Source organism: Uranotaenia lowii, chromosome 3 (assembly GCF_029784155.1).
Source record: "Uranotaenia lowii strain MFRU-FL chromosome 3, ASM2978415v1, whole genome shotgun sequence".
NCBI lineage: Eukaryota > Metazoa > Arthropoda > Insecta > Diptera > Culicidae > Uranotaenia > Uranotaenia lowii.
In genome coordinates this window covers 243,170,990-243,185,520 of record NC_073693.1, presented here as the reverse complement: position 1 = coordinate 243,185,520, position 14,531 = coordinate 243,170,990, and the positions used below count along the sequence as shown (strand labels likewise).

Sequence of the window (14,531 nt, the reverse complement as noted above, 5' to 3'; positions counted from 1 at the left end):
TTTTTTCTTCACTGAATAACTTGAAAAAAAGCATTAAACATTGAGTTGTTCATCGTCTCGCTTTTGTGAACATGTCCTAGTTTTTTAATATTTCCCTCCTAATTAAATCATATACCCATAGTCTCCAATTTTCATTCAATCATTTGAAACTTGACTGCTTTGGAAATTCACAATCGAATAACTTTTTTTGCCGCCAAAAGAAAACTTGTAGGTTTCAGGTTGCTATGAAAGTCAGTAAATAAAACTTTCAGCCCGGTCCACATTACAGTCAAATGAAAGAAAAAATTTTCGATTGAAAATTATTGCTTTCATTTTCATGTCTTGTTGAAAATCATCAAATTAGTAGGGTAAGAACACTATATATTGAACACCATCTTTGGGATTCAACACATTTGTGGCCAATAAATAATAACGAAAGGTTTTTCTGATAAAATTTTGATAGCGTAGCTTAAGCTTATTTCTCTGCTTCGAATCGATATATTTTTTTTCGCGGAAATATGTTTTGAAATTATTATTTAAGCATTTTTATTCAAAATTACTTTTGTTCCAATGATTGAACACAATGATTCAAATATTGAACAGGCAATGTTCTAATTATTGAACACGTAAACATTGAATATCATTGCATATATTTAGGGGTATTTCGCTTGATAGTATGCGTTGCAGGGGCGATTTCGGTTGAGCTAGCAACCGAGAAGCAGTTTGTTTACATTTCCAAACACCAACCGATGTTTGTTCAATAACTGGTACATGCATTTCTTTACGAAACGAGTACTGCTAGATTGAACGTTCAATAATTGAAACATTGGCGTTTTCTGTGATCCAATGATTGAACACTTTAATTTGTTAAATTTTTAGAAATTTAGGATTATAAAGGCTGCCACTCTTATAGAAATCATTTAAAAAGACTTAGTTGAAACCACTCATATCATTATCTTAGACGTTTATTTGTCTTTTATCCAATTTTTCCCCCAATTAAAATTAGGCTGTTTTCTTCATCCAGTCGAAAAACCATGCCAAAATTTGACCACATATTCAAGTTTCGAGGATTGTGGCTTTAAGAGTCCGAGATTCTTGATAAAAATTTGAACAGAGTTAGAAAATGCTTTAACAGTGGCACAACGGATTTTGATTCATTTTTCTACTGTATATTATTGTTTTAATCGGTTAATGTTTTACTAGTGTTCAATATCTGGTACCTGTTCAATAACTAGTGCTTCTACCCTACATAAATTTTAATTATAAGATCGTTTTTTAAAGAATCAAGCTGTCAAAATGAAAAAAAATCTATTTTAGATTTTGTTGTTGGTTGTAAAATCGATTCCTCTAACTTGAATCAAAAATAATATAAATAAAATGAGTTTCAAGTTTGTTGGCTTAGTTCCTCTCTGAAATAGTTTATAATCCCAAAAAATAGACTTGAAAAAAAATCACATTAAAATAACAATTTTCATTTTCGTTTGAAATTGAATGTCTTGATTTTCATTCGAAAATCATCAGGTGCACTTTGAAAATCATTAACGTCATCGTCATTTGAAGCACCGTCGAATTTCAACTGAAAACATCGAAAACAAACTTACAGTAGTAAGCCTTTGCCATTTGACAAACTTTGGTGTTGTGAATGTGAAAATTGGAGACCTTGCATATACCCACTCGCTTTGTGAGCGTTACCCTTTTGGAGAATTTACAAATTTAAATTTTTAAAATACTTTTGTATCAGGAAATACTTATTCGTTTTTTCTTCAAAATCAGCCATTTCAATAACAAAAAGGCAAAAAGTAGTGTTTTCTAACTGTCAAAATAAATTTAGAAAACAAGCAATTTCGAATCTGTCTACGTGGACATCCGGGGAGGGGGGTAGGGGATTTTCAAATGTCCACGCTTGTCCACGGAGGGGAAGGAGGGGGTCAAAAATCTCATTTTTCTGTCCACGTGGTATCTGAACAGCACCCTAATTGATGTTTCATCAAAAATTCCTTTCCCACGTAAAAGAACATGTTAAAACTAAGATCTTAAGCGTATGAGCATATTTTTGTTATGCACTTAAGGTCTCCCACGGATGCGATTTCATGGGCCCTATTACATAAGACGAGTCACAAGTCATTAATAGGTGGTATGAAAAAAACCTAGCAATTGCTTTTGCTAAACCAAATCGAGCAGTCGAGTAGTCACTTGAAGCTTCGGTTGCTATGTTTTAAATACCGTGCGGGACGTGATGACCGAATAAGCGACACAGTATTTAATCTACTATTATAAAAACTTTATTAACTTAAAATAGCAACTGTAATTAAAACTGCCTATTTGTCACACGCGGGAAATAGGATTGACGTTTCAGATGACAGCCGATGATGCTTCCGCCAAGGGACAGTCTAGCTGTCCTGGTGAGCCAGCTGAGTGCAGAGTTGCCAGTGCTGTTATTGTTTTCCTCAACACCTCCCCCTAATAACGAAGGTAAGCCTGAAACCTCTGGGGTGGTTTGCGATTCCTGGTTGATCGCCGTGGAGGAACTGCTGAAGGAGTACTAGCCGAAGCAGATTCAAAATGCGGCGATGAAAGTTCTGCATCAGACATTGATGATTCCATAGTTGAAGAGCTAGACTCACTATCAGTTGGTGACAACGACGGAAGTTCCACTAGCTCTCTGAGTGTTGTTGAATTGGCAACAGCTTCTTCTAATTCGATCGCCGAAGATGCGGGAAGATTCCAAGCATCCAGAAAAATATCAACTGGCAGCGGTTTGGTAGACTTGGGTTGTTCATTGTCGTTTAACAGCGGTGTCCCTTCATGGCGTCCCTTCATGGCTTCGATAGCTACGTTGTACATGACTTGGCCCACTTTCTGCAAAATACTTCCTCGAGCCCATTTCCACTTGTTGTTCCGGAAGACCTTGGCATACACTGATTGACCATGCTCAAACGAACGGACTTTCGCGACTGAGGTCGGAAGTTTGGGATTGGGCGGACGAAGAAGCTCCAAACTAGTCCGGATTTTACGGCCAAACATAACTTCTGATGGTGATAGGCAATCTGGATTCGAGCGATTCGGTGTACTGCGATATGTTAGTAAAAATATATCGAGCGCTTCTTTTATCGTACCCCTCTCCGACGTGATTTTTTTATGGCCCGCTTGAAGGTATCGACAAATCTTTCCGCCTGTCCATTTGACTGCGGGTGGAAAGGTGCAGTTCTGATGTGCGAAATTCCATTTGTGACACAGAATTGGGCAAATTCTGCGCTGGTAAACTGCAAACCATTGTCTGAGACAATGGTCTCGGGATTTCCTAGTCTGGCAAAAATATTACGTAACAGATTAATGGTCGCTGCGGATGTGATCCGGCTTGTTGGTACTATTTCAGGCCACTTTGAGTGAGAATCGATAACAAGAAGATAGTATTCACCGCTGATAGGTCCGGCAAAATCGATATGCACTCTTTGCCAAGGACGGGTTGTTTTCGGCCACAAAATCGGCGGTGAAATAGCAGGAGCTTTTGAAGCCATCGCACAGTGGGGACAAGAAGAACCATATCGAACTATTTCTTTGTCCAAAGACGGCCAATATACGTAGCTGCGAGCGATAGCTTTCATTCGAACAATGCCTGGGTGTCCTAGATGAAGTTGTTCTAGACATTGCTTCCGCAACCTAGCAGGAATAACCAGCCGTTCACCGGAAAGAACGCATCCGTTTATGGTGGTTAGGGAGTCGCGTCGATCGAAAAATCGCTGCAACTCGTCATCTTTGTTGAGGGCAAGTTTGTGAGGCCAGCCATTTTGAATAAAACGATAAACTTGCTTCATTACCGGGTCTTTTAACGATGCTGACTCGACCGAACTAAAAGTGATAGGGAAAGCATGAAATGTGTTTGCTGTTACAGATTTTACGTCATTTTCAAGGGTCACGGCTGCGATGACATAATCTTCGGATGGCTTCACATGCTGGTTGATGAGGCGAGAAAGGATGTCGGCTTGACCGAACTTTGCTGTCGATACATACTCAATGGTGAAGTCGTATAGGAGCAATGTAAGCGCCCAGCGCTGTAACCGGTTGGCTGTGTAAACGGGTATTCCAGTTTTCGAACCAAAGACTCGCAGTAATGGGGCGTGATCTGTCTGGGGGCGAAATTTCCGACCGAATACCATTCGGTGAAACTTCGTAACAGCAAAGATGATGGCTAGTCCTTCTCGATCGATCTGGCTGTAATTTCGTTCGGCGGGTGCCAGCGCTCTGGAGGCGTGTTGCACTACCTTAACCGTTCCGTCGGGAAATCGATGCGAAATTTTGGCTCCAAGACCGACCGACGATGCATCAGCGGAAACGATTATTTCCAGCTGCGGGTTGTAGTGCGTGAGTAGGAGATCTGACGAAAGGATTTCTTTAAACTTGACGAAAGATGCTTGGCATTCTGGGCTCCAAACAAATTTTAGTCCGGATTCCAACAATTCCTCCAGAGGATAACGCAGGTCTCTCATGTTAGCAACGAATTTCCCGTAAAAATTTATAGCTCCTAGGAATGAGCGTACTTCGCTGACATTATTGGGAGAAGGCATAAGCTTGATGGCAGCGACTTTCCCGGGATCTGGGCGGATTCCATGGTGATCCAACAAATGGCCCAGATATTTAATTTGCTGGCGACCAAACGAACATTTCTCTAACCGCACTGTGAAACCAAATTCCTCCAAGCGCTGAAACAAAGCCTGGAGGTTGTTCCAGTGATCTTCTTCGGTTTTACAACCCACAATCAGGTCATCTAAATAACCACAGGTCCTTGAAAGTCCGGCCAGCAGCGTGTCGACGATTTGTTGAAAAATTTCTGGCGCAGCCTTGACACCCGGTGCCAGACTATTAACTTGATAGATGCCTCGATGGGTGTTAATGGACAGCAACTTACTCGTAGCTTCATCGACAGGAATTTGTAGATAAGACTCAGACATATCGACGATGCTGAACACCCTGCAGTTACCCAGTTTGTTGAAAATATCATTTGGCAGCGGCAGGGGATACTGGTTCGGTTGTATAGCATCGTTGAGACCTGTGGAATAGTCGCCGCAGAGCCGTATGTTGCCGTTCGCCTTACGCACCACAACAATTGGAGCCGCCCACTCCGGAATAGTCAGTGGGTGTAATTATGCCGAGGTGCTCCAAACGGTCTAATTCCTCATCAACGGCCATGTACATTGAGTATGCCACAGGACGTTTGGGTCTAAACACTGGTCTTCGGTCTGGTTTCAGATCCAACTTCACTACGGTTTTGGTGCACTTTCCCAAATCTGTACTGAACACTTTCGGGTATTTTCGTTTAAGACGGATGGTGATAGGGTCCACTTTTTCACTGATTTGATAGCAAAAGTTCACCATTGGGACAGAATCCAAACAAAACTTTTCAATGAGGTCCAGTCCAAGAATGTTCAAGTCTTGTGACACAACAAACACCGTACAGATTTGGGAAATGCCACTTATTTTCACTAAACATTCAAATTCCGACAGTAGAGCCAGAGTATCTCCGGATGCAGATTTTGCTTTCACTGCACAGTGGTGCAGAACATCAATCTAGCTGTACGAAATTAATAGCTCCCAGGGATGAAGAGATAGACGTCGATTCATAAGTTTTAATCGAATTTAAATGCCTTTTAATAAAACAAAATATAGAAAAGAAAACTGCAACATTTTATTAATAAATTAAATGTTTTAAAGTTTTTTCTATAAGTAAAACAGGTAATTTTTACATAAAATGTGTATTTTCTATCATTCAAATTTCTACTATTTCCACCGATTTCCGCGCTAATTCCAAATGAAAATGGTTCCACTTATCATAAAAAATAATCACAAAAAAGGGGGTGTTGCGAAAATGTGCACTTTTCGATGGACGAGCCTTCCAAAATTGCCAATAAAATACACTAAATGCTTTCTATAGAGCTTCAGCAACTTCTAAACCCATCATAATGTATGGGACAATTGTAGATCGTGGCTTGTTACAACTTTGTTTCAAAGACAGCGAACCATTTTATCCAATCTACAACGTGTTAGGCTCAAAAAACTGTTTTTTCAAGAGATTTTTTTTTACTTTGACTGTAACTTCTAAGGGTGATGTGACAGGACTTTGACATATTCAACAAACTTATGTATTTTGATCAGATAAACAAGTTTGTCGAAGACATCAAAGCGTTAATTTGAAAAACAAAAAAGTTAGCATTTTTATCTCGCTATCGGTGGACCCCTCGGCAAAAATTTTGATACTAGAATATGCTCCTTGTAAAACTGAACAATGTTGCTGAAGACATCAAATGTCTATCTCTTCATCCCTGGGTGCTATTAATTTCGTACAGCTAGATTGATGTTCTGCACCACTGTGCACTGATGCTGTTTTTGTGCTCGGTTTACCAACTTTTCTCCAAGTTTCACTTGACACCACTGCACAGTGGTGCAGAACATCAATCTAGCTGTACGAAATTAATAGCGCCCAGGGATGAAGAGATAGACATTTGATGTCTTCAGCAACATTGTTCAGTTTTACAAGGGGCATATTCTAGTATCAAAATATTTGCCGAGGGGTCCACCGATAGCGAGATAAAAATGCTAACTTTTTTCTTTTTCAAATTAGGGCTTTGATGTCTTCGACAAAGTTGTTTATCTGATCAAAATACATAAGTTTGTTGAATATGTCAAAGTCCTGTCACATCACCCTCAGGAGTTACAGTCAAAGTAAAAAAAATCTCTTGAAAAAACTGTTTTTTGAACCTGACACGTTGTAGATTGGATAAAATGGTTCGCTGTCTTTGAAACAAAGTTGTAACAAGCCACGATCTACATTTGTCTCATACATTATGATGGGTTTAGAAGTTGCTGAAGCTCTATAGAAAGCATTTAGTGTATTTTATTGGCAATTTTGGAAGGCTCGTCCATCGAAAAGTGCACATTTTCGCAACATCCCCTTTTTTGTGATTATTTTTGATGATAAGCGGAACCATTTTCATCTGAAGTTAGCGCGGAAATCAGTGGAACTAGTAGAAATTTGAATGATTGAAAATGCACATTTTATGTAAAAATTACCTATTTTACTTATAAAAAAAAACGTTAAAAAATTTAATTGATTAATAAAATGTTGCAGTTTTCTTTTACATATTTTGTTTTATTAAAAGGCATTCAAATTCGATTAAAACTTGTGACTCAACGAAAAGACAAAAGCGAATTGCTTGTAAGATTGGTTACTTGGTCACAGTTACTTGGAACCAGTTATAGCAGTTATATTGTAATGGCAGAATTCTATAATTCAAATATTAATTTAGTGCTCTACCAAATTTAACAGATAAGTTCCATTCAATTTTTGGGGTTTAAATGATTTGAAAAATCGAATTTAAATGTCTATTAATAAAACAAAATATAAAAAATAAAACTGCAACATTTTATTAATCAATTAAATGTTTTAACGTTTTTTCTATAAGTAAAACAGGTCATTTTTACATAAAACGTGTATTTTCAATCATTCAAATCTCTACTAGTTCCACCGATTTCCGCGCTAATTTCAAACGGAAATGGTTCCGCTTATCATCAAAAATAATCACAAAAAAGGGGATGTTGCGAAAATGTGCACTTTTCGATGGATGAGCCTTCCAAAATTGCCAATAAAATACACTAAATGCTTTCTATAGAGCTTCAGCAACTTCTAAACCCATCATAATGTATGAGACAAATGTAGATCGTGGCTTGTTACAACTTTGTTTCAAAGACAGCGAACCATTTTATCCCATCTACAACGTGTCAGGTTCAAAAAACAGTTTTTTCAAGAGATTTTTTTTACTTTGACTGTAACTCCTGAGGGTGATGTGACAGGACTTTGACATATTCAACAAACTTATGTATTTTGATCAGATAAACAACTTTGTCGAAGACATCAAAGCCCTAATTTGAAAAAGAAAAAAGTTAGCATTTTTATCTCGCTATCGGTGGACCCCTCGGCAAATATTTTGATACTAGAATATGCCCCTTGTAAAACTGAACAATATTGCTGAAGACATCAAATGTCTATCTCTTCATCCCTGGGCGCTATTAATTTCGTACAGCTAGATTGCTGTTCTGCACCACTGTGCACTGTTATGTCCGATGCGGTGTCGAACTGAAGTTTCACTTTTGTTCCATTGAGCTCGGCTGACACATATTTCCTTTTATTTTTCACTGTACACAATGCGACACTCACGGTTCTCATGTCGACCTCGAAGTTGTTGACATTCTTCCTCTGCTGGCGTCTAGACCTTGATGATCGGCGAGAGCTAGAACAAAAGCCCTCTCGATGACCAAACCGGTTGCAGTCCGAGCATTTGTGGCTCTTGAAAGGGCAATCTTTATTAAAATGCATCTGCCCACAATTCCAGCAGGGACCCGATGGCATTCGTTGGTCTGGAACAAAGAGTGCACCTTTATCCGACGTCTGAAATTGTTTTGTCTCAGATGGGGCCTGAAACTGCTGTCCTCTTATAGCATTGACCGAACTACCCTCGATCATTTCCGTATCATGCCGTAAGTTGATGAGACGCTGACATTCGGCTGATAGTTTTTCAAGGGTAATGCCAGTTGTTTCCTCGATCCGGGTCAGGAGCCGCGTTCGGATTTCTGCGTCGACTTCAGATTTAAGCCCAAAAACGAAGATGAGACACTTAAATTCTTCTTCGGTTATTCTACCGAGCTCAAATTCGACACAACTGCGGTTGATTCTGCAGGCATAGCTTACGTAGTCTTCGGTTGGACCTTTTGATTCCTGCAAGCAACGATATCGGCGGCTCAGGATTGATTCTGGAGCTCCAAACAGATTCTTTAACTTTGAGACTGTCTGTTCGAAGGTAAAATCTTTTGCAGTTTGCGGGAGAATGAAACTTGTGTAACGCTCATGTTCCGAAACTCCGAGTTTTCGCATAAGTAAACGCACTTTGGCAGAATCATCTAACTCAGTCGCGTCCTTGTAAAACAGCTCTTCATACCGTGAAAACCATACAGTGAAGGTTATGTTCTCGTTTAACTGATACCGAAATTCCTTAACATTGCTCGCTAAAGAGTCGAACAACCTTGCTGAGCTAGACGGAAGACGCATGTTGTTAATGGCCTCATTTTGCAGCTGGAACCTAGCATTTTGCTGCTCCTGGGCTCTTTGCTGCTGCTGTATGAGTAAATTCGTTGCTTGCTGCTGTTGCTGGAGCTGTTGAAGGAGCTGGACTATCAGGACGTCGGTTGACAACGACGGCTGCCCTTGCTGGTTGTGCCCATTGGCAGCGGGTTGTGGTCCATTTGGGTTATTTCCAGCAGCACCGTTCATTTCGTCGTCCAGATCTGACATCGACGAAATCCGACGTTTCCGCGTGGGAGGCGGTATCCCAAGCAACCAAAAGTTCGGATAACATTCCTCTATCAGGTTTGATCAGCTTAATCGAGTATGTTAATATAACTTCTTTTCAGCTCAATTTTTAAGTAGTTAAACGAACTTTAAAGTTGACAAAAAGTTCGCATAAATCGTCAAACAACTTCTAACCAGCTTCAAAATCCACTTTATAAGCAGCATAAAAAATCGAAAAAATTACTCTTCCGCTCCTTCAATTGCCTTCTCAAGTCTGCGATTTTGATTCATATTAATGAACTATATTTGTTACTAACTCACATTACATTTAAAAAACATGTTCTTACCAAGCCTCGAACCCGAGCTCACCGCTTGAAAGTTGAGATCCACACTTGTTGCCCTATATGAACATCATGAGTAGGCAACGATTTTACTCGATGTGATGATTTTCTTTAAAACGACTTTCAGGTTCTTTATTTCTACTTAATTCCCACTTTCAAGCTGTTAAAAAGTTCTTCCGGAACTTAATGTGTACTTCATATAGTTGTTTCCCAAGTAACGATGTGTTTATTTATGCAAACACGTGTTGAAGTTCGAAAAAAGTAGATTTTAGCTTTTAAATCTATGTACTTCAAAGTTTCTATAACACGAAGTTGCTTTTGAACGCCGGTTGGGACTAATTAAAAACTTTCAAGTTTACAAAATAGTACAACAGAGACTTTTTACGAACTATTGATCTGTACAAAAAGACTTGCAACCCTTTGATAGCTACTTGATTTTGAAAAAAAATGAGAAGTACGTAACAAGTAGATTGTTATTCTTCATACAAACTTTAAAGTTCCCAAAAAGTAGAAACAGAAACCAAAACAGTACTTTAAAGCTTTTTTTGGGTATTGGCTGAACTTGATAAAGAATGAAGTTCCATGGACCTCGAAAAAGCATTTTGAACAGCAAAAAAGTTCCACAGAACTTTTGTACAGCTATTTATGAACTTATTAGTTCGTTCCTTAAGTGATATTCGAACTTTTGGTTGCTTGGGATGTTGAACGAGTTAACTTTAAACTTCACTCGCGAAACAAAAAACTACCGCGATATCTCGTTGCCACTTTTAAATACCGTGCGGGACGTGATGACCGAATAAGCGACACAGTATTTAATCTACTATTATAAAAACTTTATTAACTTAAAATAGCAACTGTAATTAAAACTGCCTATTTGTCACACGCGGGAAATAGGATTGACGTTTCAGATGACAGCCGATGATGCTTCCGCCAAGGGACAGTCTAGCTGTCCTGGTGAGCCAGCTGAGTGCAGAGTTGCCAGTGCTGTTATTGTTTTCCTCAACACTATGAATAAAGTTTGTTTTGACAGCTGTTTTCTCTGACAGAATCTTTTACTTTTAGAACAAGCTAGTTTGGTATGAATAAAGCCCAAATCTGAAGCAATTGCTCGACAAATCTCCAAGCAATTGTTTTATTTTCTAAGCATGCTCGGTAGCAGACTTTTTTAATAAAAAAAAATCTTTTATAACGTCGTAAATTTATCAAATTGGCAATATTGCACTTAAAAAAAATTCAAATAGGCATTTTCAACATGGATAAAAAAAGAAGTGAAAACCAATTTTCTTTTCATATTCTTGGCGTTGTATGGAATGATTCGTCTTACATGAAATTGAACAAATCGAATAGCAAACGTTCCAGATTACCGGGAATAGTGGAGGAATTCCCAACTGGCCCGAATTTGGAATAACATTTTAATAATTTTTAACGATATTTTTTTGAAGTTTTAACAAAACAAACATTTTTTATTGATTTTAAAGTAGCTGATTTTAATTGGCAAAACAAAAAAAATCAAATTATGATGTTAATTTTTTTTTATTTATTCCTCCAAACGATTCTTGATTATTGTTGATTTATTTCTGGGTTTGAACCAAATTTTTCCGGAAATTGCCCGGTTTAAGGACGTCAATTTTGAAATCAAATGCCCGGATTTTGCCAGGTTTTTAAATAAAATTTCCCGGATTTGTTCGGCCCGGATACATGCTGAAAAAATTCTGGCAACCCTACTTTAGACCCAATCTTAACTTGGCACGATGGACGGTGCTGAGAGGGGATCCCACTTTTTTGCCCACGTCTCGAACTGAGGCAGTCTTCCTACTGGCGTAAGCTATAAGCTTGCATGACTTTCCGGTCCAAAGTTTTGTCCACCAGACCCGGTTTCCATCCAGATTTTTTTTATTCCAAAACTGATGTGTTAAAATTCTAATTTAGTCCATTTCGGGTTTGAGTTGATCCGATTTTCGGGCGGGTAGCGCCAGGAATTTCTGCTATCGATAGTTCGATCGATAGATGCGTTGATTGATGTTTAGGCGAAGTGTCGCCGTGATTAACCCGCTGCTGTCCGCCTGGTCAGCAGAAAATGTGTTGCGTCCTGCTGTCGATGGTGCGATCGACAGATGTGTTTATTGTCTGGACCGGTGTCGCCATGGAGTCTTTGCTGCTGGCCGCCTGTCAGCAGAATATGTGCCGGATGTCACCACGATCCAGCTGGTTGGTAAGCACATGAGGATGGCCGCGATAAGCATCCCGTCGAACGAATACGAGGCCACGTCGTGTACGGTTATCGAATTCTCGACGCTGGTAGAATTTCCAGGTGACTGCAATCAGGTTAATATGGTTACTAGCAGTGAAAAGTTGAAAAACTGTATGCGAATTTTTTCTATCCTACAGTTTTTGTTCTCCGATAATAACTTTCATTATAACTTTTTATTTAAAGTTTAGAAAGACGTTCGGAATCTCCTATTGATAAAACACGACTATTGACAATAATCTAAACTGACAACTTATGTGGTTCAAATATCCCCAAATGTTTCGAATAACTGCTCGCTCATTAATCGAATATCAGAAAAAAAAACCAAACCCAAACACTTTCTCCCATTCTAGATTACGAAGACGGTAGCATAACGAAAAACTCCCTAACGGGCACTTCCGTCACTTCGACCAACGATGTCAGCATTACATCGTACGAGCGTACCTGTGATATCTTCCGGCTGTCGTCGCAGCAACATCCGGTCGGCAATGGCACCGGCGGCAACAATTCCCTATTGGGATTGGAGGATCGTCTCGATGACGACAGTATCAGTATTATATCGACGCAACTGCTGGATGGAGGTGGCAGTGGGGGCAGCTTCGGCGCAGCGGATCTCCACTCGCTGGGGAGCGATGCTCCCGTCATTATCACCATCACTAATGGACACGTGACTTCGGCCGCCGAGGAGCAAGAGGAAGACGAGGACGAAGTTACGGAGAAACAGATTTCTAGCTAGGAGCAGGAACTGAAACGATTTTTCCCGGTCGGTGGTAGTTGACAATCAGAACCCGTCCGTGAATGTATCAAGAAATTTGGTGTGAAACGTCACTGCCGCTTGGTGGAATTTTGGAAGCCAGCTCTATATCTAGGGGATTTTTCCCGGGTCAGACCTAACCTAATTTACCGTTGCATCCTACAGCAGTACGTGTACTTAGTGTATAAGCAATAATGTATCAACTATTGAAAAAAGTATTGGATTTTTAAACCTTTGTCGTTCGATAAGGCAAACATTTTTGGACTAAACCGTTTACTAGCAAATAGTTTATGAAGAAGGCTCAGTTGTGTAAGCTGTTTTCTGCAACAGAAAACTCGAGGCATTCGTTGTAACAAGGATTATTGATTGTATCGCGCAATAACGTGGAATTGTTTCGTGTACGAAACTGTGTTGTGGTTTTTTTTCTTTTAACTATATGATGGAATATTATGAACGATGACAAAAAATCTAAGAAATTTGAAGAATATACTCACCATTAACGTTAATTCATATCACATCCGTGTACCACAAACTAATGAAAGAAAAAGCTCGATGACACGAAAGCTAAAGATTGAATTTCTCAAATAAATTGAAATTGACTCCAGAGAGTGGACGTCTTCAAGGAAAAACTTTTTTACACTTTTTAGTTGTTTATTAGAAAAACTCTAGTAGCAAAATATAAGATCTTGATCTAAGCAACTACTTTTTCTTCTCATCCAGCAGTGCCTTGCCGCAGGAGAATTTTTCCTTCTTCTTATCCGGACATCCGGACCTTTTCTTGCTCGAAGAGGAGCTGCTGCGTTTGCTTTTTTTCTTGTCATGGCACTTGGATCTCGATCTGGATTTCGATCTAGATTTCGCCTTCTCCCGGTCGACTTTCTCGCACTTCTTTGGCTGACACTCCTTCTTTTTGCTGAAATCCGTTAATTTCTTGCCCTCGTCCCTGTGGTGGCAACCATCTTTCGATGATCTTCTTCCTCTCTTCTTTTTGTCGTGGGAAGATCTCGGTTTGTCGCCTTTTCCTCCAGAACAGCTACCCATGGACATGCGCGGGACGACGGATGGTGTCAGCTCCGATGTTCCGAGAAGCGCCGAACGGATGGGCACAAGATTTCGGACCGCTACTTCACTGAGAATTTTGAACATGGTTCCAAAGAATTTTTTTTTTCAACGGGGCGAACTCCAAAAACCTTGACTGGTTTGGGCGAGGACCGAAAAAGGAATGATGATTAGCTACGGCAAATTTGTAACAAGATTACTTTGTTGAAATAAAATTCCCATTTTAAAGGCATGCTTTGTTACTTGAATTCGTTGATTTGGAACCACTAGGGTAAACATTCGAGATTCTAAAATAAATAAAATAAACCCTCTTCTGCATGGTATGATTCCGTTAAGAAAAAATATGTTGTCACCGGAAATAACATTATTGACCTTTAAAAAAGTAATTTTCAAATTTATTGTTCGTCTTGGGGAAGTACGAGAGAAACATGAGATATCAAAGAAATAAAGAACATAAGCCGTAAATATCATGAATTTTTTGAAAAAGATACAACGGCTCACCGACGGGACTTGGACCCGAAATTTCCGCAATTCATGATATTAACAGCATATTCTTTCTATCTTTGATATTTCATGTTTCTCTAATCCTTCCCTTCGACTTTATAAATGAGACATTTTTCAATAGTTCTTATTAAAAATTGGTAAAAAAGCTAACTGCTAATTATTTTTTTAAATTTTTTATGTATAAAAATTGTTTGAAATCTTTTGGAGTACTGAACTTAGCTGAAAATTGCGAAAAAAACACCTCGAGGACATACAGATACACCAGGGTTTTTTAACGCAATTTTTTTACACGGTTTTTCGGGAATTAAC

The 14,531-nt window shown here is 39.2% G+C and overlaps 1 protein-coding gene across 5 annotated transcripts in view; it reads left to right on the top strand.

The window, feature by feature from the left end:
• The window catches only part of LOC129751779 (USP6 N-terminal-like protein), a 67,204-nt gene extending 54,089 nt beyond the window's left edge, over positions 1-13,115 (top strand). For all 5 annotated transcript variants that reach the window (XM_055747485.1, XM_055747481.1, XM_055747482.1 and 2 more), the window contains one exon: positions 12,259-13,115. In XM_055747485.1, the coding sequence (XP_055603460.1) occupies positions 12,259-12,641 (383 nt within the window). In that variant the 3' untranslated portion in view covers positions 12,642-13,115. The remainder of the gene's footprint in view (positions 1-12,258) is intronic.
• Positions 13,116-14,531: the final 1,416 nt, after the last annotated feature.